General features: G+C 38.2%; 1 protein-coding gene across 1 annotated transcript in view; it reads right to left on the bottom strand.

Moving 5' to 3' along the window:
- Positions 1-22535, bottom strand: part of COG3 (component of oligomeric golgi complex 3) — a 73127-nt gene extending 50592 nt beyond the window's left edge. Inside the window, exons 1-8 of the mRNA XM_026493298.4 lie at positions 22085-22535; positions 12920-13066; positions 11150-11211; positions 9975-10140; positions 9233-9307; positions 7912-8004; positions 7067-7192; positions 5482-5562 (exon numbers count right to left, since the gene is read on the bottom strand). Coding sequence (XP_026349083.2) covers positions 5482-5562; positions 7067-7192; positions 7912-8004; positions 9233-9307; positions 9975-10140; positions 11150-11211; positions 12920-13066; positions 22085-22258 — 924 coding nt within the window. The 5' untranslated portion in view covers positions 22259-22535. The remainder of the gene's footprint in view (positions 1-5481; positions 5563-7066; positions 7193-7911; positions 8005-9232; positions 9308-9974; positions 10141-11149; positions 11212-12919; positions 13067-22084) is intronic.
- Between the last annotated feature and the right edge of the window lie 5181 nt (positions 22536-27716).

Here is a 27716-nt window from a genome sequence, read left to right as displayed (position 1 = left end):
TAAGCGTCTGCCTTCAGCTCAGGGCGTGATCCCGGTGTTCTGGGATCGAGCCCCACATCAGGCTCCTCTGCTGGAAGCCTACTTCTTCCTCTCCCATTCCCCCTGCTTGTGTTCCCTCTCTCGCTGGCTGTCTCTCTCTCTGTCAAATAAATAAATAAATAAATCTTTAAAAAAAAAAAAAGGGCATTATATCATAATTAAGAGATCTACCCATCAAGAAGATCTAACAATTGTAAATATTTATGTCCCCAACTTGGGAGCACCCAAATATATAAATCAGTTAATAATAAATAAAAAGAAACTCTTTGATAATAATACAATAATAGTAGGGGACTTTAACACCCCACTTACAGCAATGAATGGATCATCTAAGCAGAAAATCAACAAGGCAACAAGGTCTTTAAATGACATACTGGACTAGATGGACTTAACAGATATTTTCAGAACATTTCATCCTAAAGCAGCAGAACACACATTCTTTTCAAGGACACATGGAACATTCTCCAGAACAAATTACATACTGGGTCACAAATCAGCCCTGAACAAGTACAAAAAGATCGAGATTATACCATGCATATTTTCAGACCACAACGCTATGAAACGTGAAGTCAACCACAAGGAAAAATTTGGAAAGACCTCAAATACATGGAGGATAAAGAACATCCTACTAAAGAATGAATGCATGACCTGGGAAATTAAAGAAGAAATAAAAAAGTACACAGAGGCAAATGAAAATTAAAACACAACAGTCCAAAACCTTTGGGATGCAGCAAAGGCAGTCCTAAGCAGAAAGTATACTGCAACAGAGGCCTATCTCAAGAAGCAAGAAAAGTTTCAAATACACGACCTAACCTTACACCTAAGGGAGCTAGAAAAGGAGCAGTAAATAAAGCCTAAAGCCAGCAGAAGAAGGGTAATAATAAGACTGGAGCAGATATAAACAATTTCATAGAAACAAACAAATGAAAACAGCAGAATGGATGAACAAAACTAAGAGCTGGTTCTTAATTAAGAAAATTGATAAATCCCTAGTCAGACTTATCAGAGAGAGAGAGAGAAAGGACCCAAATAGATAAAATCATGAATGAAAGCAATCACAACCAATACCACAGAAATACAATTTTAAGAGAATACCATGAAAAATTATATGCCAACAAACTGGGCAACCTGAAGAAATGGACAAATTCCTAGAAACTTACAACTTGCCAAAACTGAAACAGGAAGAAACAGAAAATTAGAACAGACCCATAACCAGCAAAGAAATTGAATGTAATCAAAAATCTCCCAACGAACAAAAGTCCTGGTCCAGATGACTTCCCAAGGGAATTCTATCAGGCTTTATTAAAGAAGAGCTAATACATATTCTTCTCAAACTGTTCCAAAAAATAGAAATGGAAGGAAAACTTCCAAACTTACTCTACAAAGCCAGCATTAGTGTGATTCTAAAACCAGACACGCCACTAAAAAAGAGAATATCCCTGATGATCCCAATATCCCTGATGAACATGGATGCAAAAAATTCCGGTAAAATACCAGCAAATCGAATTCAACAGTGCATTAAAAGAACTACTCACCACAATTAAGTGGGATTTACTCCTGGGCTACAGGGGTGGTTCAATACTCACAAATGAACCAATGTGATACACCACGTAAATGAAACAAAGGATAAGAACCATATGATTCTGGGGCGCCTGGGTGGCACAGCGGTTAAGCGTCTGCCTTCGGCTCAGGGCGTGATCCCAGCGTTATGGGATCGAGCCCCACGTCAGGCTCCTCCGCTATGAGCCTGCTTCTTCCTCTCCCACTCCCCCTGCTTGTGTTCCCTCTCTCGCTGGCTGTCTCTATCTCTGTTGAATAAATAAATAAAATCTTAAAAAAAAAAAAAAAAAAGAACCATATGATTCTGTCAACAGAAGCAGAAAAAGCATTTGACAAAATACAGCATCCTTTCCTGATAAAAACTTCAACAAAGCAGGGATAGATGGAACATACCTCCACATCATAAAGGCCATATATGAAAGACCCACAGCTAATATCATCCTCAATGGGGAAAAACTGACAGCCTTTCCCCTACGGTAAGGAACAAGACAAGGATGTCCACTCTCACCATTACCATTTAACATAGTACTGGAAGTCTTAGTCTCAGCAATCAGACAACAAAAAGAAATAAAAGGCATCCAAATCAGCAAGGAAGAAGTCAAACTTTCACTATCTACAGAAAACATGATACTCTGTGTAGAAAACCCAAAAGACTCCACCAAAAAATTGCTGGTACACATGAATTCAGCAAAGTTGCAGGATATAAAATCAATGTGCAGAAATCTGTTGCATTTCTATACACCAATAATGAAACAGCAGAAAAAGAAATCAAGAAATCACTCCAACTTGCAACTGCACCAAAAACAGTAAGATACCTAGGAATAACCCTAACTAAAGAGTTAAAAGATCTGTACTCTGAAAACTACAACACAAAAGAAATTGAAGAGGACACAAAGAAATGGAAAAGCATTCCATTCTCATGGATTAGAAAAAAAAACATTGTTAAAATGCCGTTACTACCCAAAGGAATCTATAGATTTAATGCAATCCCTATCAAAATTCCAACAGCATTTTGCACAAAGCTAGAACAAACAATCTGAAAGTTTGTATGAAACCACAAAAGACCCCAAATTGCCAAAGCAATTCTGAAAAACAAAACTGGAGGCATCACGATTCCGGATTTCAGCTACATTACAAAGCTGTAATCATCAAGACAGTATGGAACTGGCACAAAACAGACACATAGATCAATGGAACAGAATATAGAGAACCCAGAACGGTTTCCGTAACTATATGGTCAACTACTCTTCAACAAAGCAGGAAAGAATATCCAATGGAAAGAAGACCGTCTCTCCAACAAATGGTGTTGGGAAAACTGGAGAGCAACATGCAGAAGAATGAAACTGGACCACTTTCTTACACCATACACAAAAATAAATTCAAAATGGATGAAAGACATAAATGTGAGACAGGAAACCATCAAAATCCTAGAGAACACAGGCAACAACCTCTCTGACCTCAGCCATAGAAACTTCCTACTAGAAACGTCTCTGGAGGCAAGAGAAACAAAAGCAAAAATAAACTAATGGGACTTCATCAAGATAAAAAGCTTCTGTACAGCAAAGGAAACAATCAACAAAACTAAAATGCAGCCTACAGAATGGGAGAAGATATTTGCAAACCACATATCTGATAAAGGGTTAGTCCCAAAATCAATAAAGAACTTACCCAACTCAACAACCAAAATAATAGTAACAATAATAATAATCCAGTTAAGATATGGACAGAAGACATGAACAGACACTTTTCCAAAGAAGACATCCAGATGGCTAATAGACACATGAGAAGATGCTCAACATCGCTCATCATGAGGGAAATACAAACCAAAACCATGATGAGATACCACCTCGCACCTGTGAGAATGGCTAAAATTAACAACAGAAGAAACAACAGGTGTTGGTGAGGATGTGGAGAAAGGGGAACCCTCTTACACTGTTCGTGGGAATGCAAACTGGTGCAGCCACTCTAGAGAACAGTGTGGAGTTCCTCAAAAAATAAAAATAGGGGTGCCTGGGCAGCTCAGTAGTTAAGCTTCTGCCTTCGGCTCAGGGCGTGATCCCGGCGTTATGGGATCGAGCCCCACATCAGGCTCCTCCGCTATGAGCCTGCTTCTTCCTCTCCCACTCCCCCTGCTTGTGTCCCCTCTTCACTGGCTGTCTCTCTCTCTGCCAAATAAATAAATAACATCTTAAAAAAAAATTTAAAAATAGAACTACCCTCCAATCCAGGAATTGCACTACTAGGTACTTACCCAAAGGATACAAAAATATAGATTCAAAGGGGTACACACCTTTGTGATGTTTGTAGCAGCATTATCAACAACAGCCAAACTATGGAGAGAGCCTAAATGTCCACCAAATGATGAATGAATACACACACACATACACACACACACACACACACACACACACACACACACACAATGGAATACTACTTAGCCATCAAAAGAAATGAAATCTTGCCATTTGCAATGACGTGGATGGAGCTAGAGTGAAATAATGCTAAGTGAAATAAGTCAGTCACAGAAAAACAAATACCTATAATCTCACTCATATGTGGAATTTAAGAAAGAAAACAAGATGAACATATGGGAAGCAGAAAAAGAGAAAAAAAGAAAGAGGGAAACACACCATTAGAGACTCAATGATTAAGAACAAACTGAGGGTTGATGGAGGGAGGTGGATGGGGGAAAAGCTAGATGGGGGATGGGTATTAAAGACGGCACTTGTTGTGATGAGCACTGTGTTGTACGTAAGTGATGAATCACTGAATTCTACTCCAGAAACCAACACTGCACTGTATGTTAACTAAAATTTAAATTAAAAAAAAAATCCTTCAACTGACTCTCAAGAGGGAAATAGCAAGAGTCAGAGGCAGCAAAAGTAGACTACTCTTTCTAGTATCTTCACAATGAGTAGAAAAAAGATACATGTACCAGCTCCAGTCAACTTTATCTTGGATATATTAAATGTGCAAATATTAACACTTATATCTACTTTCTGCACCCTCCATTTCCAATCACTTAATCAAGATAAATATTTAGTGCATTCCTTTATGTACCAGGCACTGTGCTAAGGAGAATAAAGAAGGCACATGTTCCCCACCTCAAGACTATACTACCAACACCTTATCAACCCCTATTTCCCATGGACTACTGCAAAATCTTCCTTGTTAATCAGGCCTCCCTGTCTCAAATCTCTTTTTCACTATAATCCATTCTTCATAGTGCATCCTTAATCGAAAGAACTGGTAGATGTGACCAAATCATTTTCCTGTTTAAAATACTTCACTAATTCGAGCCCCATGTCAAGCTCTGAACTCAGCAGGGAATCTGCTAGAGATGCTGCCTCCCTCTACCCCTCCCCTCACTTGCTTGCTCTAACTAAACCTTAAAATAAATAAATATATACAATAAAATACTTCATTAGCTGTCCACTTTTCCTGAATTAGCACGACACGTGATACCCCTTGTGAAAGGATCCCTGCCATCTTTCCTGTCTTTTTTCCCAACTGCACCCTATTAATGTCCTGTATTTTGATCATAACAAGTTACAAGTTCTCCCAAAATATGTGTCTCTACAACCATCCCTATACCTCCTGTTCTCTCTGTATAAAACACCCTCATTAATTCCATCCAGTCCACTGAGCATTTTAAGCTCAAATACCACTTCCATCTAGAATCCTTCCCTGAGCATCACAGGAAGAGCCAAGTGTTTTCTGCGCTGTGCTCTCAAGACATCACGAAGGTTATGTGGAAGGACAGTGCCTACCTTTCATTAGTGTTCATTTAGTATAAGCAAAGGGCCTAACATACGGTAGAGCTTCAAAAGGGCTGGCTAAATGAAGTTCATAGTAATATCCTATTTATGTCAGTCTACTTACTCTGACTTTGGGAGCAGAAGCTCGAAATTTCACATAAAATAATGTGAAGGCATTGTCTGCATTAGGTACAGATGAAGGATCCTAAAGAGACATGGGGGAGGAGAGGATAGGAAGATAGTTAGCAAACAAATAATTATTCAGAAAATGTGACACCAACCATTTCAAACAGCTACTGCTTTGTCCTATATACCAACAAAAAGCTTAGCGGGAAAAATCTCAAAGAGAGATTACATATTAGTATTATTGCTACAAATGAGAAATATTTACGTGGAGCTGTCATCTCCTTCCTCTTTATAATTAAAATTTACACTATGTTACATGAACTTTGGTACTAAACAGACTTGAATTCAGATTCATACTCAGTCACTTACTAATAGTAGGATATTGGCCAAATTACTGGGCCTCTCTGAGATTCAGTGTATCTGTTAAATGGTGATAACATACACTCATAAAGGGCGACTGGGTGGCTCAGCTGGTTAAGCATCTGCCTTTGGCTCAGGTCGTAATCCTAGGGTCCTGGATGGCCCTGCATCAGGCTCCCTGCTCAGGGGGAGCCCGCTTCTCCCTCTCCCGCTCCCCCTGCTTGTGCTCTCTCTTTCAAATAAATAAATAAAATCTTTTAAAAAACCAAAAACATATACTCATAAAGGTTTTATGCAGCTCAACAGTAAAGCACTAGCTACTAGTACACAGTAGGTGCTAGTACTGATTAGGTATTAAGTTTGTAAACTTATTAAAAATTTTACAAAACAGAAAAATTATAGTCTGGACTTCATATCAGCCAAGAGCAATGTGAACAGTAAGCTGCAACCCCAAAATCAGTGGCTTTTAACTGAAAGTTCAGGAAGACATTCCATGTTCTTTAGAAAGTGAGCTTAAAAAATAAAATGCATGATCTTTATGATTTTATTTTCTTATGAAAGAAATGTGTTCAATAACCATCTTAGCTAGCTCTACTCTTAATATCTAACATAACACTGTGCTCAATTTCCACATAGCTTGCTCACTCCACCTGTAATTGATCAATTTGTTTGTTTCCTTCTTCACTGATTACTTCTCCTGAATATAAGCTCCAAGAGCACAGGGGATTTGCTGGCTCCTTCTCACTACTGTACGGTTCCCAGTACAATGCCAAGCATTCAGAAGGCACTCAATAAAAATACATTTGCTAAACACAGAAAATTATCCGTCATACATAAAGCAAAAAATTCAAAGTATCCATCATATGTAATCCCACCACTAAAACAGAACCACTTTTATCATTCTGGTGTATTTCCTTCCAATATTTTCATGAATTAGATAAGAAAATGTTTTAAGTGACAAATAGTTCAAATCTTATCATTTACCATATAGTACTGAGTACTTCTCACACTATTAAATATTCTCTGAAAATAAGATTCTGATGGACAGATATAATACAGCCATTTTTTTCTATTACAAGTAAAGCTGATGCATATTCTTATTTAACAAAAGGTAAAAAAAAAGTTTTTATAGTTACTAATTACTAATCTCACACTTAGATTATGGAAGATAAATGAATAAAAAAAGAAAAAGAAAAGAAAAAACACTTCACCAGTTAACTCACCCTTTTTAATAACTGATTTGTGAGGTTTTGTAGTGTGTTCACAGTGTATGTCTTCATAAGGTGCAAAGCTTTAGAAAGACATTGCTTAAACTTCAGCAAATATACAGGATAATCTTTAAAATTTGGCTATAAAGGAAAGGGAAAGATTTACAAAGAGAAAACAAACACAGGCAGAGTAAACTATGAAAACAAACCTGTCCTTTAATGGTCTTATACAGATCATAAGCTTGGCAAAGACAAATACAGGCTGTCACTCCCTCGCACCTGCCCAACCAAAAGTTCACTTTATGCCACTTGGTTTTTACAAAAGACCTACAATAGTACCTGTTTTCACTAACCAAAAGAAATCCAAAAAGGATTTTCACTTTTCTGAAATGGTAACAGCTTCTTCGCTTCATGCCATTATTGCCTTACAAAAGGTTTCATAGAACATTCTACTTTCAGGTAGTGGGGGAAACCCGTACAGCTATAAATCCTTGGGGGATAGAAAGAGGGTGATTAAATCAAAGGGCCTATTCCTTTATTTCTTCCCAAGTAACACTTTTTGTTTCCAAAGAAGTATCTAAAACAACAGGAAGTCAACAGCCTAAAAATTACACATACTTTTAGGTGGGATAAAACTGTGTCAACGAAGACCTCTTTCTATTCCAGGGGTTGTCTCAGCAACTGAAAGTACTTTTTTTTACATCACTACTGACAACAACTAAGAATTTACTACAGTCTTTCTTCAAGTATATTACAGACACATTTTTCCCTTCAGAAGAAATAATTACTGTATAGCATAAGAAATGATACAATAGGGATGTTAAGATTTCTTAAAAATATACAGAAATACCATGACTTACATGTGATGAGATATATGTTATACAATCATCTAACTTGGCCAGCATAGGTATAAATCCTTCACTATTAACAGACAACGTAGGAGAATTCAATTTCTTCAAGGAAAAAGAAAAATTTTAATTCACAAAAAATATACAGGCAAAAGTTGAAAATTATGTATTAGAATTAGCATATTTCCCATTAGGCTATAACATAGTCATACTAATATCTTTACATTTTAAAAATCACCAAAATATCCTCAAATATAGCCCATGTGTAATAATAAAGAAAGGACAAAAAAAATACAGATTTAATTGGGTTTATTCCTAATGGGCTCTTCATAAATTAACAAATATTTATATTACCCCATTATACAATGTTGTACTAAAATAACATATTAACTACCTAGATTTCCCATTTTCTAGTACTTTATAACATAGACAAATTTCCTACTTTCAAACACTGCTGATTTTCTCAAAGTTAAAGGATTAACTAGGAGTCATACCATGTTTAGCAGTCATATTACAAAAGTAAAACATATAAGTAAAATATAAGTAAACATACATAAAAATGTATACAATAATAAGTATAAATACAAGTAATATATAACAAATATTTAGTACTTAATATATAAAATTACACATTAGAATACATAAAACTATATAACATACGTCTTTAATGAATATAAGTAATGTATGTTAAAATGTAAAAATAACCAGCCAATTATTTCTTATCTTGACAACTTGGCAATGAACGATTTCCTTGTATTCCATTGTTAACTAGCTCCTAGTTTTCTATCTCTGTAGTAACCCATAATAATTGTGATTAATTTAATAACTTTAATAATTTATATGTAGTAATTATGATTAATTTATGAGCCAGAAAAACATAGGAATATAATTTACACAGCAGTTCTAATTGAGACTATTACTTTGGGATACAAGCATGCATTATAAGGACTATACTTCAAACTAAACATGAGATTAATTTAAAAAATGTTTTGATTACTAATAATAGCACAAACACAGCAAGATTTAAAATTTAAAATTCCTTCTTTCAATCTTCACAGCTTACAAATAAGACACTGTAAGTGGTAACCATTGTAAGTGGTAACTGACAGATTTTAATAACAATAATATAACTTAAGAACTACTACTTAAATCATATTTGAAAAAATCTGAACTGGTAATGATATCTCCATTGGGTACTAATAGGAATATCTATCAGCAAGCAAACTATTAAGTTCAAATATCACTCAGGCCAATTTATAAATTTAAAGATATTCAGAAAGAGAAATATTAAATAAGGTCATTAACTTTACATAAAGTAAAAAACCATGCTTACTGTGTTAATAGTTTCCAATTCATTAAAATAGGAAAGCTTTTGTTGAATGTTTTCAGCCAGATCAACAAGTTCCGACTTGCATTTTTTAAAAGAAAAAGAATCAGTGTAAGAACATAAGAATCAACACTCCAGTCTCAAAATTATTTTGAATAGATTTATACCAGACAGACAGGTTTATGTGAGACATAAAATTTCAGACTAATGTTCAAAGATTTCTGCAATTATGAACTGATAAGCAATGATTAGTATAGCAACTTACATATCTTTTATAAAACAATTATTGCCTTTTTAAAAAAACACACAAAATACACAGAGAAAACTCAAAGTAACTTAAATGTTCTATCTTTAAATCATAAATTTAACTGCAATCTAGATCAGTTCACCTTTTCATAAACCCCACCATTACTACAATCACTGTGCTTGTTTGAGAAGTGTCAATAGTAAAGAGTGCACAGAGCAAACCAATGTATTCTCTTCACTCTTAAATTGTGCTGAGATGTAACAGTTCAATACGTAGGAAAGCTTAGGAAAGCTTGCCTTGCCCCTTCACTCATGTAAGCTTATTTAAAATAAAAAACAGCCTGACAATGTAACAATTTGCATGCTTAGCACAAGGCCTCATACAGAGCAGAGTTCAATATATACTTGGAGACATTAAAGAAATTACAATTAAATTATATTCATCTACTTAAAAATAAAATATTAAATATAATCACTAACCCTCTCCCATTCTGCAAATTACCTGTTCTTTTAGGAGCTGTTCACAGGCTTCATGTAGGGTTCCTGTCTTATTGGACACAAAAAGATACTGTTTCTGCAATGATTCCAGATGCTGAAGAGCACTGTTTACATCATTCAATATAGCATCACACTGCTCCTGAAACCCAGACAAGTAATCCCTCATCTGTCTAGAAAACAGAACCAAAAGGGGATTGGCAATAATATTTTCCCCCAATAAGCAGAGTCAATAAACAACAAAGTCTCATTTTTCCCCAAATGCTTGAATTTCAGGAAAGAAGTCTGACCATTCACTAAAGCTTATCATATTCAAACACTATGTTAACACCTTTTTCAATAATTTAGAGGGAAATCACTGCAACTATAAGCAAAAAAAGGAAACAGCCCTGAAGCCAAAAGCTGGCTTTTCACATGTAAGGCAACAAATCACTGGCTCAGCTTTCAAAAACTAGGACACTAGGGCCATGCCAAGGTCAATCTCTCAGATCACTTAACACCAAAAATCCCATGATGGTGTGAAGTCATGGAAAGAATTTTGGACTTGGAATTAGAAGACCTGAGTACAAGCCCCAGCTCTGCCCAAGTCTCTATGGCATTAGGCAAGTTACTTAAAACTTTCAGGCCTCAGTTTGCACATTTGTAAAATGGGAAAAATAGTATCTTTCCTCACATAGCTGCTATAAAGATTAAGTGGAACCATGTATCAAAGAGCCTAACACATTGCCTAGCAATAGCAGTCACTTAATAAATGTTAAATAAATGCAGTTATTCAAACCACAGTCCCCAAATCAGCTAGAAACTATGCACCATCATTTCTTCCATGCTATCAATATACACAAACAGAACAACATAGTTACACCCAGTCCAGATGGGCATCCCTAAAATCTCTTGGGTCTCTACTTCTAAAGAAAAGCAACAAATACCTCTTAACAGTTCCTGTAAAATTCCCACTTGACCCCAAACATTTCTAGAGTTATCTAAAAACCAATGTCTGTACCTCCTCACCTATTAATTATGATATAACTATTTTTTTAATCACACAATTACTCTCTAGCTCTTTTTAAAGAAAATGTTGCTATTGGAATTTTCTTTGTACCTTCATTTAGTTCAGATTATGAAATGCTGCAGATGACTGTGATTTAAAAATCAGGACAGCCAACAAACTCAAGAACCACATACCTATATTTAGTTTCTTCATCCTGATCCATCCGAATTTGTAGCTTTGCAAACCATGAGAAAAACTGGAAAAATAAAGAGTATTATATTCTCAACAAAACTAAAACAGAAAAAATGAAAAGTGCTTACATGATAAACAGCAAGTCAAAAGGGTAGACACTATCTAAGTCTTATTGTTTGGGGCAGAGACATTAATAATTACTTTTAACCAGGAGATAACAATTTAATTCCACAGTCAATATCTACATGCTAGAAAAAGCAAACAATATTAAAAACACTAGCTATATCCAGAGTCAAACAAGGAGTATTAAAGATACAATATGTAAAAAAACATATATTCCTTCATAAGAGGCTAATGTGTATTTGCTACTTTGTTCAATTTGAGTAGGTAACTTAGGGTTTTTGGGTAAACGTTAGTATTAATGTTATCTAATAAGAATGAAAAAATATAAACTGAAATAATATAACAGAGTAGTTTAAGAACATGGATTTTTGTATCAGCTAAACCTGGGTTTGAGTTCTGGCCCTGCCACCAATGTCATGAAAAATTTCTATTATTAAAAAGATATGGAGGAGATTGACCTTAAAGAAGCATAAAGGACGATGGAAATGTTTTATATCTTCATCATGGTGGTAGTTACACTTGTTAAAACTCATCAAGCGATATACTTAAAATGAGTACATTTTATTGTGCATATATTACAATATACCGGTTTTTTAAAAAACCTAAAGAGAGATACAAAGATACAAATTTAGCCGAGATGACTTTTTTTTTTTTCAAATAGTCCAAATAAGTTCATTGACACAGCACAAGACTATCTTCTATAATTCTCAAGTGGGATTTGAAGTCAAGGGTGTGCTTCGTTCTCCCAAGATACAAGGCTTGCCAAGTACCTTAGCTATCATTTACTAACATTGACTGTGTGCCTGCCTTACACTATATGCATTATCTTATGTAATTTTCAGAAAAATCCCATGAGATGGGTATACAATCATGCTTGTTTTACAAATTAGAAAACTAAAAGCCTAAGATAGTAAGTAATTTGCCTAAACTCACAAAGGTGGTAAGTAATGGAGGTGATTTTCAGATCCAGGCTGGCCTAACTCAAAATGTGGAGCTCTATTTCACTTTGCAGCACTGCCTCTTGACTTACTACATATGCAATTCAGCATACTTGCTTTTTGTTTTACTCGGTAAACGCCTAGGCTTTGATTTTTACAGGGTAGAAAGAAGAGACGGGGGAAGTGGCAGAAGAAGCTGCTATATATTTAGTTTTGTAATTAGGAATAAATAAAAATCAAGGGAAGATTACAAATATAAATTACTGAAAAATAACTATAAGGATTCATCTGAAGAGAATACTTAGGTTCTTAAAAAAAATTACATAGCAGCAAGCAGAGATGTGTGTGTGCGCGTGCGCAAGTATGTGCGCGCGCACACACACACACGCATGCTGGGTGGGTGACACATTAACATAAACATACACTGGGGGAAGTCAAAAGTGCATGAAATATTAAAACCCTAATGACTAGCTACCAACATCCAACTTGGAATATCATATCTTTATCTGTATTTCAAGTATAATTGGGTAATAGGTTAATTTAAAACACTTACAAAACAGCCACAGCTAACACAAAATCAAGTTGTTCTAGAAAGATCTGATGTTAACTAGAGTTTCAAATGTTCAGAACTTTTAATTAGGACATTTTTATTACCCTGTCTTGAGATATTTAGAGTAATCAAATATCCTTAGAAACAACACTGCCATTCACCTGCTGTGCAGTTTCAATTCTTTCTTCTTCCATTTCTAAGGAAGTGAAACCCTTCGAAAGAATGTCTTCTGTAGATTCGGGTACTACTGAAGTCTGTGCAATGGGCAGCGACTGGGATGTTATACTACACAAATCTTCAAGTGGAAGCTTCAAAAAAAAAAGCCATAAAAATATTTAAATAACTTGAAAATTCTCTAAAATCAAGACTATTATTCCATCTCACTGTTCTGAAAGAGAAAGGAATGTTTTCTATTAAATCATTTGAGGTTAATAAATGCCATATAATAATACAACTAGGCTCTTTCTACTAAATGTTAGTCTCAAAATACGAATGTCATACTGGTATTATTTTTGAGTTACCTTTCTAATACTGGCTGTGAATCTGTGCTCATCAACACACATTTTCTTACTTGAACTTCTTGTGAACTGGCACCACAGGCAAAAACCTGTATGCTGTTGAAAGTAGCTTGCCTTTCCCAGGATCTAACAAAAAAGCCTGGCCTGATTAATGTGCACCAATAGAAAATAAATCACACCCAAGAATTAACTATCAACACTTATCAATTATCAATAACTATCAATTATCTCCTTCTGCCATTTCTACCACTGGCACACTTCACGCACACCTTCTTGGTGACAAATTTTGAAATTACAACTGGGTAGAAAGAATTTCAGAGTTTCCCATCAGTTTCAGAAGAGCCCCACCTACAAGGCCTCACTTTGACGCCATCAGACCTACAATAGTTTCTAGTTCTCTACTACTAAAGATAGTCCATGTGTTAATTTACCTATAGTCACACAAACATCCTATTTTTAGACCTACAATAAACGGAGTGTGGCTGTAGGGTAAGTTAAAAAGGGCCTGTTTCATTTCAGTTCCAGTTTTTAGTCCTTAGGACATAACATTTAAGGCCCACCTATATAAAATCTTGACCCAGGGCCTTAGGAAATTGCCCCCATCTGTTTTCTTAGATAATAAACTTTCATCTGAAGATAGTATTTGATCTTCAAAACTAAAAAAAAAAAAAAAAAAAAAAAAGCTAGATGCACAATGCGCCCTCACTAATTTAGAAATACAACCCTTTAAAAATAGGCGTTTTTATACCTGAGTTCAAGTTCATACCTTCTGGTATGGTAAAGCACCTTATAGCGCAGCCTGCTTTGAACCCTGCTCCTGCTCACGTATAAGCAGTGTGACCATGGGCAAATTACTTAATACTTCTAATCCTCAATTTCTTTTCTATAAAATAAGAATTACAGTATCTGGGGTGCGTGGGTTGGTCAGGTCATGATCTCAGGATCCTGGGATCAAGCCCCACATGGGGCTCCCTGCTCAGTGATGAGTCTGCTTCTCCTTCTCCCTCTCCCCCTCCCCCATCATGCGCTGGCGAGCTCATGCTCTCTCTCTCGCTCTCGCTCTCGCTCTCGCATAAATAAAATCTTAAAAAAAAAAAAAAAGAATTCCAGTATCTGTATCATGAAGCCATTGTGGGGGGGGGGACACAGGTGTGGGAAAACAGCCTTCTTAAACTGCTAGGAAGCTGCAGACCCAAAATAAAAAACAAACAAAACAAAACAAAACAACTGCTCAGGAAGGTCCTTGATCTGTCTTCTCGCCACAGATGGGTCTAACTCAAGAGACACGAGGTCGTAGGTATATGTAAATACATCTTATTAGGGCATCACTTATGCATGTAAATTCTTCCTGAATGGTGGTGACATAACACCTCAGTATAAAAGGACACAGTAAGAACGAAGTTTCTCAAATCCGGTGAGAATCTACCTTGAGTCTTAAGTATCACCAGCAACTGTGTGCTGCCACCAAGGGTTCTGAAGGTAAAAGGGCCTGTTTCATTTCAATTCCAGTTTTGAGTCCGGAGGCAGAGAAGCTGTGCAGAGTCCCACGGCTCCTGCTCTGTGGAAGCTGCCCAATTACCAACAACAAGCAGGCTCCTTGGAGAGGGGGAGATAACCCACCAGAGACAATACTACGTGCACTTAGCATAATGCCTGCCAGACAGTAAACACAATAAATCTGAGCTACTGCTATTTACCATATTATTACTACTTCTTTTTATGAGCAACAAAGTAAGTAAATCTATAAATCAGAATCTAGAATGCTTCTTGGGAACAGAACAGTCCATAAGCTACTTCTATAAAATTATATCTCATTAGGAATAATACGTAGTTCTTTATGAACAGACTGTGACAAAATTCAAACATATGGGACACCTGAGTGGCTCAATGGGTTGGCTGTCTGCCTTCAGCTTGTGTCCTGATCCCACGGTCCTGGGATCGAGTTCCACATCAGGCTCCTTGCTCGGTAGGGAGCCTCATCTCCCTCTGCCTGCTCTGCCTGTCACTCCCCTGCTTGTGCTCTGCCTCTGACAAATAAATAAATAAAATATTGAAAAAAAATTCAAACATAAAATTCTATCATCAATGTTTACACAATACCTAAAAGGGAAAAGGGGAGGGAGATGTGGATCAGGCTCAGATTTGAAGAATATACCAGAAAGAACAGGGATATTCGGCTAAGGTAAAAGAAAGCCGGGGAGGGGGCTGCTGCAATGGATTCATCAGTGCACTCAACACAGCTAAAGAATCAGTGATTGAAGACAGTCAATATAATCACCCAACAGCAAACACACACAGGGAAGCAGAGTGGGGAAAATACAAACTGAACACACTCTCCAAGAACAGTCGGATGGTATCAAATCATCTATTATATGTATAATATGGATCCCAAAAGGAGAGAGAATAGGGCAGAAAAAATATTTTAGTTGAGAATTTTCCAAAAATAATAAAAGTCACCAAACTACAGTTCTGAGAAGCTCAGAGAATCCCAAACGGAATACACACACACACACACACACACACACACACACACACACACACACAAATGCACATCTAGACACATGATATTCAAACTTCCGAAAAACAAAATTAAAAAGAAAATCTTGTCAGACAAAGGAGAAAAGATTTTACATGCAGAAGAATAAAGATAAGAATTATAGCAGACTTCTCTTCAGAAAGTTTGCAAATCTTTTAAGGGATAAAAGGAAAAAACTGTCAATCCAGAGTTCTTTATCTAGAAAGCTTTTTTAAAAGAAAGGGAAATATAAACTGTTCAAACAAAGCTGAGAGAATGCATTTCTAGCAGACTTGTACTACAAGAAATGTTAAAGGCAGTTCTTCAAAAGCAGATAGAACATAAATACCAGATGGGAACCTCGATCTTAAAAACAAAACAAAACAAAGCAAAAAACTAAAGAGCTCCAGACATGGCTAAAAGAAAGGTACATATGACAATTTTTAAAATTTTTTAATCACTCAGAAAGATAAAGGTCAAAAGCGAACACAGTATCGATGTATCATGGGTTTAAAACATATGTAAAAACAAAATACATGACAACAATAGCACAAAAAAGAGAAAGGAAGAACTGGGAGCATACTATGTGAGGTTCTTATTCACACATGAAGTAATTTAATATTTAAAGGTAGACTGTGACTAACTAAAGAAATATGTTGTAAACACTACGGCATTCATTTGAAATATTGAAAACGCAGAGAGGACCTAGCAAAATTCAGTCCTTCGATACCACCAAGACCTATATCTATCCTTAATTCAATCCCCTTGAGAAAAAAGATCTTAAATGTATCTTTAAAAGTCATGTAAATCAATGTCAAAACTCTGGTTGTGATACCACATACATGGTTTTGCAAAATGAAAACATAATAATCATACTCTCCTATCAGAATTTATGAGGTAGGTCTTAAACCACATAATTCTGATACCACTTGGCAATATATCACAAATTACAGATAAAAAGTAAAATTCCTGGGGCGCCTGGGTGGCACAGCGGTTGGGCGTCTGCCTTTGGCTCAGGGCGTGATCCCGGTGTTATGGGATCGGGCCCCACGTCAGGCTCCTCCGCTATGAGCCTGCTTCTTCCTCTCCCACTCCCCCTGCTTGTGTTCCCTCTCTCGCTGCCTGTCTCTATCTCTGTCGAATAAATAAATAAAATCTTTAAAAAAAAAAAAAAAAGTAAAATTCCTCTTCTTCCAGAATCATTTATAATATACTCAGCAGTCCTTTTAAACACAGTTACTTGAAAATATCATAAATTCACATGTTACAAAATTTAACGGACATTCAGTGAAAGCCCCCTTTCCCTGGACCATTCTCCAAGCATCCAGTTCCTCCCTCAGAAGCTATTAGTTACTAGTTTCCCATGACTCCTTCCTTCGATAGCCTATGTATATACAAGGGAAGTGTACTTTTTTAACCTAATAGTATGCTATACACATTTTGCCTTTTACATTTAATATGCATCATTTTCAATTGTCTCTCAACAGAGTATGGATTTTACTCTCTCACTTTAAATTCGTAACTGTCTGTCATTAAACTATAACAGGCCCATTATTTTAGAAGTCCAGGAGTACAGAATGATTATTTAAGTAAAAACCAAGTCTTCCTCCTCCTCCATCCTTCCAACTGTTCTTCTCTAAGGCAACACCAGTGTTTATAATTGAGAAATTCTTCTAAGGAATTTGAGGGCAGAATGAAGAACTTAAGAAGGAATGAAAGAGATAATTTGCAATTTTTATTAATCTTCCCTTATAGAAATTATTCAAAACACATGAACATAATTTTATTCTAAAGAGAGTTGTAACGGAAAAGTAAAATCCTTCCCCCAATCTCCACTTTTAGCCAATTTAACCATTTTCGATATTTTTGATGGTTACCCCATAACTCTAAAACACAGATTTTTTTTAAAGCTCCCAATTTTTTTTTAAAGATTTTATTTATTTATTTGACAGAGGGAGACAGCCAGCGAGAGAGGGAACACAAGCAGGGGGAGTGGGAGAGGAAGAAGCAGGCTCCCAGCAGAGGAGCCTGATGTGGGTCTCGATCCCAGAACGCTGGGATCACGCCCTGAGCTGAAGGCAGACGCTTAACGACTGCGCTACCCAGGCGCCCCTCTAAAACACAGATTTATAGCAGTGTCTTCACTCAATTCATCAATTTGAGGTCCCCACTAAGTAAAATGAAGAAATGAGTATCCCTAATATTTTCCTCTACATTTAATCTCAAATCCTGTCATTTAACCATCTCTTTTTTAGACCTTCAAAATTAGTAATATTTATACTTTGTTCTATAATTAAGTCTTAAGATTTTTAAAATGGTAGTACTTACTTCCTAACTTCCATAAATTTACCAAAACTACAGGTTCACTGATACTGTCTTTTCGGAGTGCCACACAAATATCACTATCGTGTCAAAAGGACCAAGGGTGTCATACACATGTGCTCAGTCTGTCATCTTGAACCAAAAAATATCTATCGTCTAATTTACTTTAGAAAACAAAACTATAGGAAAACTCTAGATACTGGAGAAGGTAGATACTCCAGATATAGTCTATAGTCTAAATGTTGTGAGTAAACATGATAATTTGAATATATGACAAAGCATTCTATTTGATTACTTTATGTACAAATACTACTTTTCAAGCATAAGGACTTTTATTTTATTTTTAAAGATTTTATTTATTTATTTGACAGAGAGAGAGAGCACAACAGGGTGAGTGGCAGGGAGAGGGAGAGGGAGAAGCAGGCTCCCCGCTGAGCAGGGAGCCCCATGTGGGGCTCGGTCCCAGGACCCTGAGATCATGACCTGAGCCAAAGGCAGCCGCTTAGCCAACTGAGCCACCCAGGTGCCCTGCATAAAGACTTTTAAATATCAGAAGCAGGAGTCTTCCTGTCCTATTCCCTTGATCTCACTAATACAAAACCATTTCCTCTCAAACCAAACAAGAGAGAAGCTACACTGAACATTTTTAAGAAGTAATTTTTTAGAGAAACAAAACAAGTTGCTTTTTAAAAGAGTATGAGAAAATGCCCCCATTAGGTACATTTGCTCAGCTATCTTCTTTTCTCAAAGCACCTGGAATAGAAAGAAAAATCAAGAAGAGGTGTGGTGGTGTCACAAACTTTCCTGTTCTGACCTCTCATTCACTCCTGGCTCTCCTGGGTGGCTCAGTTGGTAGAGCATGCAACTCTTGATCTGGGAGTCATGAGTTCGAGTTCCACACTGGGTGTAGAAATTACTTAAAAAAAATAAATACATAAACCAGCTCTCATTCACTCATTCACGCCTGAGTCCTCTGGCTCACTCACACTGTTCCAGATGGAGCAGATATTTACCACTAGAGAGAGAAGAGAACAGATTTAGGTTCCTAATTGGCAGGACTAGAGAGCTACTATACAGTTTATGCAAATGGTACATTAACATCTTAAATAATAATTACAATAAACTATCAACCTTACCTGACCAGCTAAGCAGGTCCAGGAAAAAAACCAAATACACCTTTCTTTCCCAAACTTTACTTCTTGCACAGTTCTGGGTTAGAGAATATCACTTTCATAATCTAAGCAATTCATTCCCAAAATGAAACTTGATGTTACTTTCTCTCTTTGGAGCAAATTATTGAAGAGGTATAAATGGAATCCCAGAACCTTCCTCAAGGTATTTAACCTCTTCTTTTTCTAGCCTTTGGTCTGAGTGACACCTATACCCGCTCAGGATCACAAAATTCTAATCTATTCTCACGTTATTAGTCATTTGGGGGGAAAAACCATATACTACTACCAGGCTGCTTGCCATGTGCACTTCACATACGTGATTCCATTGACTTTTCACAACTCCCCATCAAACAGGTAAGTACTATTATGAAGAAGAAAACAGGCCCAAAGAAGTTAAATATATAAAGAACACACCGCCTTTAGGAAAACAACTGTCACAGTACATTTCAGGTAAATTTCATGATCAATTATTGTAGCATTTATCAAGAACTACTAAGTTCAGCAGAAAGAAAAAGGCCCTCACTACTAAAAAATTTGCCCTGGCTACAAGAAACCAGTCTACCTAATATTCTACTGCAAATTCTTTTATCTCACACACACACACACACACACACACACACACAAAGATATAACTTCTTTCAAGATAAGACCAGTTCCCCTTCATAAAACAGAAAACTATTTTCCAAAGAAGTTAACAGCTTTATAATATTTACTGAAGCATTAGCTGGCCTTTTGCTATTCAACTAACCTGCTCGGTTCCAGTTGTTCAGGAAGTAATTAATCTTGTGAAAATTGTGAAACACTACAGAAAACCCTTTACAGATACACTAGACAAAATAAAAATTGAGGCGTTCTTTTTCAGCACCAATGGTAACAGTGGTAACAAAGAATTCATTTCCAATGTTCCCACCAGTCATATAAATACTTCGGTAAAGGGAAAGGAAGGCTATAGACAGCTGAAAAACAACGATCCCTCTGAAAGATCCCAGACAGGTAAATAAAAGTAATTTCATTCTTGTAGGAATCCAATACCTAGGCTGCCTATACTAGAATACCCTCACTGAACGCCTGAACTTGTCAAGCTCATTTCCCACCCATGACTTTCCACTGTTTTTTCCTCCACCTGGAAGGTTATTTCTCTAGTCTTTGCAAGGCTGGCATTTTGTTTTCCACCATGAGTTCTCACCTCAGACTGTCACTTTCTTAAGCTTCCTTCCTTGTCCAGAGCACACCTCATTCCTTTGTGTCACACTATCTTGTTTTATTTTCTTTATATCGTGGATCACTGTCTGAACTTACCTTGTTCTTTTTTACAAGTTCATAATCACAATTATGTCAGCTCCATGAGACTAGGGATCTTAATTTTCTTATCCTTCTATCCTCAATTCCTAGCCCAGGGAAGGCACATAATATATGCTAAATGACTGCATAAGGTTAATGTGGGCATTATACTGCATAAATATGGGAGAAAAATGGGGTGAAAATGAAAGATTCCATTTACTTCCTCCAAACCCTTTCATGTTTATTGAGAATAATAATAGTTTATAAGCTAAGATAATAAGAACAAATTGGGTTACTTTTCTTGTGGACTGTTTCCCACAGGTGCTTCGATGTCCAAGCATCCTGCTTCCCTAACAGGCACCAAATCAATTATAAACAGACTGGAACATTTACAGAGCAAACAACTTCATTTATCCAGAGCATAAAAGACATTGAGAGCCAAGCCAAAGAAATTTCCACCTGTTTCCTTCTTTATTTCAGCGTAGCATCCTACAGGTCAACAGAGAAACCCAAGAAAGAACATCTGCACTTTATGGCAGAGCACCTAACAGTGAAAGTGAACTTTCAAATCAAAGTTCTCAACCTCTAAAATTTGAGGGTAGAAAAAAGAACTTTAAGTCTCTAAAAACAATCTGCCTTTGGACACAATTCCAAATCGTGTACAAGGAGTGCTTCCAGCATAAAAAAATAACCATCATTAATAAAATAATAACCCTAAACCTGGCCCTCAAAATCAGAAAAAAGTTTGTCAAACATAGGACAATTCATAAGATGTACTTCTTGGTATTGTAACGCTTGAACTGAATCACACAAACGGTAACATACATAATATTTTAATAAAGATTAAAAACGTCGACACTAACACCGAAAACCAGCGTTACCTAATTATGTACTGACCCAGCTTTCAAAGAAAATTCACTTTTATGGCTCTGTTATAGGTCAGATAAATCGATCTCCCATAACCTGCACTTGATAGAGAGCTGATTGCTCAAAGTGCGATGAATGAAACCGCCACTCAGGATCAAGTTTTGTCTCTCCAAGTGCCACCATGGAAAAAGGAACCTGGGTTATTCATTAAGGTGGTAAACGAATACCAATAGGAAGAAGGTTGTCCTGAAGCAAAGCTCTTCGGGTTCGGTGCCCTCTCCTGGGAGATAGTGGGCAGCAGGAATAAGCCTCAGCTGATAGCAGGGACACCCGGGGCAAGACGCTCAGAGCAAGGCTCCCAGCCAACCGTCCCACGCCGCAGGCGGAGGGCTGCGTGCCAGCCAACACCAGCCACTGGACGCCCCCGGAGCCGTCCCCGCGAGAGTAGAGTCGGCGGCCACCGGCAGTGCAAGGCCTGACAGCCCGGGAAGGTGAGGGAGCCTCTACCACCCGAGCCGCCACCGTGACCGGGGAGGAGGGAGGAGAGCGCCCCGGCAGGAGTCTGCAAGGCCGGGGTCCGCGGGCGCGCCCGAGAAGCATCCCAGCCCCGCCTCCTTGCCGCCCCAGCCCGGTTCCAGCAGGTCACCTCACCTCGGCCGGAACGGGCAGGTTCTCTGCCGCCGCCTTCAGCTCCAGCACCGAGTCCATCTGCCTGTCGGTCAGCGGCGCCGTCGTGTCGGGTCTCCGATCCCAAAGAGCCAGCTTTTCCCGAGCGTCCCGCTCTGCCGCCGCCTCAGGCGGCAGCAGGAGCGCAGCTTCTGCCATTGCCGCCGCCCCTGTGGGCCTCGGCAGCAGCGGGGTGGTGGGGAACCCGACGGAGAGGCCCGGGCCACTTCCGGGGGAGCCAGGGCTTCCAGCAAGGCACCAGCGGCGGGGCGGAGCGGAATAACCTGACCCCGGAAAGGCTTCAGCAGTGTATGTGGGCGGGACCGAGGCCAGGATAGACGTGGCTCTAAACGGGGTACAAATATTTCCGGTTGGGATATACAAGAAGCGGGCGAAGAATATAGGCCCCCGAAGGAAATAGAAATGCCCCTACCGGAAGTCTCTTTCTCAACTTCAACAACTTTATTGTTACGTGTTCTTCAGGTTATTGACAATTGAGCTACCTGACCCTGCCGGCAGAGGTCCCCCTGAGCTCCAGATCTCCTGCCTCAGCTCACAGCTGACTAGTTTGGGTGGAGTGCGTGGACCATGTGATTTCTGTGTAGACATGTTGACAGTTTCCACTGCCGAGATCACAACCACCAGTATAAATTTTTCCAACATCCAATAGTTCTGCTGTTAGAAAACAAGTTATGAAAATACATAAAAATTCAAAGATTTCTGTGTATCAAAAATCCTTCATAGTATCAAATAACTGAAAGAACCTAAACGTCCAACATCGAAGAATTGGATTAATTCATGGCACATACATATAATTGAAATACTATTCTGTCAGGCGCGCCTAGGTGGCTCAGTCGGTTAAACCCCAGAAAGCCCCGGACTCTTGAATTCGGCTGGGGTCATGCACACACATCCTGGAGTCCGCTTGGGATTCTCTCGCTCCCTCTCCCTCTACCCCTCCCCCTTGCTCTCATGCACTCTCTCTCTCTCTCAAATACTCAAATATTTTTTTAAAAAATACTATTCTGTCTTTTAAATCATGTCGTAGTTTTGACAAATAATTAAAAACAATTATTGTATTGGATAATTTGTAGAATAAAAGTTCTATATTCTATAACTTATAGAATAAATATCTGTGAGTCCATACTGATATAAATAAATGATTGAATAAGTAAATGGGGGAGAAGGGATAATTCTACAGAGGAATTCCAATCAATAAATATAGAACGAGGAAAACAGTAATAGACAAAATCTAAGAATGGATTCTAAAATTAGTGAGTGAAAGTTTGAGGAGAAACAAATTCGCATTGTATCAAATGATCTCCCCCAAGGTATATATTAATAACAAGGAGGGGGGCGGATATTAACTTTACAGTGGAGAAACCTAACAAGTAGCAGCTTAACCAAGCCACAGAGGTCCACGTCATCATCATGAAACTCCTGACATGGTAACTCGAGAAGGACACAGTATCACTTCTGTGGAATTCCTGCCAAAAATGCAAAACTACATTCTAATTATGAGAAAACATCAGACAAACTCAAATTGAGGGACACCCTGTAAAGCAACTGACCGGTATTCTTCAAAAGTGTTAAGATCATAAAGGACGAGAAAACCCATGGAATTGTTACATAAGGAGATGAGGGAGGCACGATAGCTAGATGTAGTTTAGGAATCAGGATTAGATCCGGGGACAGAAAAAGGGAAAACTCTAGAATAAAATACAGATATTTGAATAAGGTCTGCAGTTTAGATTACAAGATTGTACCAATGTTAATTTCGCAGCTTTGACTATTGTACATAGTTTTGTAAGAGGATAACATTGGGGGAAGCTGTATGAAGGGCACGCCTGAAATCTGTATTACTTCTGCAACTTTTCTGAGGTCTAAAATTACCTCAAAGTCAAGAGTTAAAACTCTTATGTTGTAGAAAACATTTATCTACATAAACGTAGGTTGTTGGGATTACTAATTATGTGGGTTTTTTTTTTTCTTTTCATCATTCAACCCAGCTTCAGAGCGTTGTTTCCCCATCACACCACTCCCCATTTCCTAAAGGAAGTCATCTTGTGGACACATAGACACACGTGGATCTACTTGTCAAAGTACCTAAAACACACCTTCTCTTCTTGCCAGACTGAGCTCTAGTTCCGAAAATCTCAGAAATAAAATTAATTCTGTTGAGTTTTGTGATGTCAATTCTTCACCAAACATCATCCTTTTATATTCATTCATCCAAATATAAGCATTTTTTTCTCCCAAATGTGTTTCTATTGCAGATTTTCCTAAATCCATGATCAGTCTACTTTCTTCTAAATATTATATTTAATTCCTTAAAATATGTTTAGTAACTGGTGATTCGTGATGCTCAAGTGTTGGAGGAGGTCATCAAGAAGACATGACCGCCAGTTGACCTGAGAGCTGGACTTGGGCCATCAAAGGCTCCTCGCCTCTTTCCCTGTCCTTGGAATATAACTTTTGCCCACCGCTCCCACAGTGGGGGCTGTTTTCAAGGATGCAGCCTTGAGAGAGCAATATGTTTTTGAGACCATCTGGACTGAATACATGACTGAACCCAGTGAAGGCCCCTACATAAACTTTTAAGATTCTGGCAGGCTGGTGCAGAGATCTACTCATGTCACAGCTGCCTAAGACAAGCCTCATATGTAAGTTCCCTTGCTTATTGAGACGGCCACCTACCGACCCGGAGTGGCCCGCCACCCTCTTCGGGCTCTCATTACCCTCCAGGTGTGGGTGCCAGTTTCTAATTTCACCTGCGGAATTTCTTAGGCTTCAAACCGACATAAAGGGATGTAATGCATGGAAAAATTTGGGGCAAGGCTGAATGTTTAATCAGCTGCCGTGAGATCAAATGAGGGGAGAGGAAAATAGATTTGCAACACAATAATGCCTGGTGTATTCCTGAATCAAAGAACTGAGAGAGCTAAGGAAGCAGTGACTGGAAGACCCAGCAGTCACCAGCTGGCCCTGCAAGGGTGGGAGGGAGACAAGAGCAAGGAAACAGAGTAACAGTAGTTTGCACAGGGTGTTTTAATTTTGCAGAGCACTAGCATAGAAATATACACATGTAAACAATGCAGTGGTTACTCAAACTATACTAGAAATGTGGTATACAATATTCTGAATTCTTCTGCTTCAAGCGATAGTGTTCTTTTCTGTATGGACAAATATTGTCTAGTCCCCCACCCCCAAAAAGTATAAATTTCCTAAAATGAATCCACTTTTATACTCTGTATTACAAGTCATTTCCTGTTTTCAGCTGGTGATTAGCTTATTCCCAGAAGCACAAGAGGCCATGACAAATACAATCACAGTTTTAATTTTCTATTACAATTCTTACAATGTATTTAATTCAAGAATTGCTAATTGTTCCTGTAAAATCATTCAAATTGATATAGTGAATGCTCATAGTGCATATACCTGTACCTATGTACCTATAAGATACACATATGTATTCATAGTGTGTGTGTGTGTGTGTGTGTGTGTGTGTGTGTGCAAGAAAAAAGAAGAAGACAGGATTACATAGGCTTTCTTGGGAAAAGGACAAAGATGAGGTCAGACGAGTTTTACACCCAAAGGATCAAGATCCCATATCACAGATGACATTATGTGTTATTCAGATTTCACTTTTGATCTCTTGATCGAAATCCTATGGATAAGGCAGCATAGGAGTTATTCTCCTTCATTCAGAGATAAGCAAGAGAAACACAAGATGGTGAAGAAAGTTGTCAAAGACATTTGGGAGGGTGAAGGGAAAAGGCCACTTTTATATGTTCTTTCTGGAGGGAGATTTGCCAACCACTATCAAAACAGAGGCTGGAGAAATAGAAAGAGAGAGAGAGAAGAGAGCTCTTATTTTTTTTTAAATTTATTTATTTATTTGAGAGAGAGAGAGCGAGCATGCAGGTGAGCATAGGTGCCTGTGAGTGGGGGAAGGGGCAGAGGGAGAGACCCTCCAAGCAGACTCCCCACTGAATGTGGAGCCCCATGCAGGGCTAACCCCACAACCCATGGGATCATGACCTGAGCTGAAATCAAGAGTTGGACCTTAACCGACTGAGCCACCCAGGTGCCCCAAGATAGCTCTTTGATCTAGCAATTCTATCTCTGAGAATCCATCCTGGAGAAATTCTTACATATGAAAAAAAAAAGTACATATAGAGGATAGTTGCTAGTGGAGAAAAAATGGACACAACCTAAATATTTTTCAATAAAGGAGTAGTTTTGTTCCTGTTATCTATTGCTACCTAGCAGACTAAATTTTAAAAAAATCATGCCCTAAAAAAACCCAACATTTTGTTACCTTTCATAAGTGTATGCATCAGAAATGTCTACAGGGCACATCAGAAAAGACCTATCTCTGCTCACCATGTCTGGAGCCATAGCTGGGGTGACTCGAATGGCTACAGGCTAGACCGCTGGGGACTGGCTCCATGTCGCTACATCCTCATGTGTCTCTCCACAGGCCCTCTCCAGCATGAAGAGTATTTGGACTTCTTACAGCAGCTTGAAGCTTAGAGAGACAGTTCCCAGAGACTTCTGGCCTCACCTTAGAAGTCACAGGTCACTTCTGCTGCACACTGTGTCAGGAGAGCCTCGATGGGCAGGCCAGAGTTTAGGAGGCAAATGGACTCCCGCTTCTCAATGGAAGGAGTAGCAAAGAACAGACAGCATTTTTTAATCTACCACACGGGTCCAAATTTGGTAACCATTAAAAGGAATGAAATGTTTTATCAATTCTGCTTCTATGCAACCTATGGATTACCTAGGCGCATGAGGAAGCTTCTGAAAGTGATGAAAATGTCCTGGTTTAACCAAACATTATCTTGTTATCTATTGTTAAATGTTTCATCTCTGTTGTGGTCGTGGTCTCACAACTGTATACATATGTCAGAATGGGTCAAACTGCACCGTTTAAACATGTATTCTATACATATGCACATGCAATGTATTCATTACGCGTCAATAAAATTGGGGCAAGGGGGAATGGAGCAGATGTGTAAGTAATGACACAGAAGAAGATTCAGCATATATTGTTGAATTAAGAAAGCAAGCTGCTGGGACACCTGGGTGGCTCAGTCGATTAAGCTTCTGACTCTGAATTTCAGCTCAGGCCATGATCTCAAGGTTGTGAGATGGAGCCCCATGTTAGGCTCCACCCTGGGCATGGAGTCTGCTTAAGATTCTCTCTCTCTCTCCCTCTGCCCCTCCCCCCCCACTCTCTCTCTCCCTCTCTAAGAAAGAAAGAAAGAAAGAAGATGAACAATATAAATATAATCCCACATTTAATTAAAAAAATCACACACACACACACACACACACACACACAAAAGGTCTGAAAAGATATGTAGCAAATTCTTAGTAGTAGTCATCCCCTATGAGCTGGATTGGCAGAGCAGATAGAAGGGTATAGAACAAGGGCTTCATTATTTTAAGATTGTTTTTTAAAGATTTTATTTATTTGAGAGAGAGATCACAGAGGCAGAGGGAGAGAGAGAGGCAGACTCACCGCTGAGCAGAGAGCGCAGTGCGGGGCTTGATCCCAGGACTCTGAGATCATGACCTGAGCCAAAGGCAGGTGCTTAACCAACCTAGCCAC

This window comes from Ursus arctos, unplaced genomic scaffold, assembly GCF_023065955.2.
Source record: "Ursus arctos isolate Adak ecotype North America unplaced genomic scaffold, UrsArc2.0 scaffold_10, whole genome shotgun sequence".
Classification (NCBI taxonomy): Eukaryota; Metazoa; Chordata; class Mammalia; order Carnivora; family Ursidae; genus Ursus; species Ursus arctos.
The sequence above is the reverse complement of the archived record's forward strand: the minus strand, read 5'-3'. Positions and strand labels throughout refer to the sequence as shown.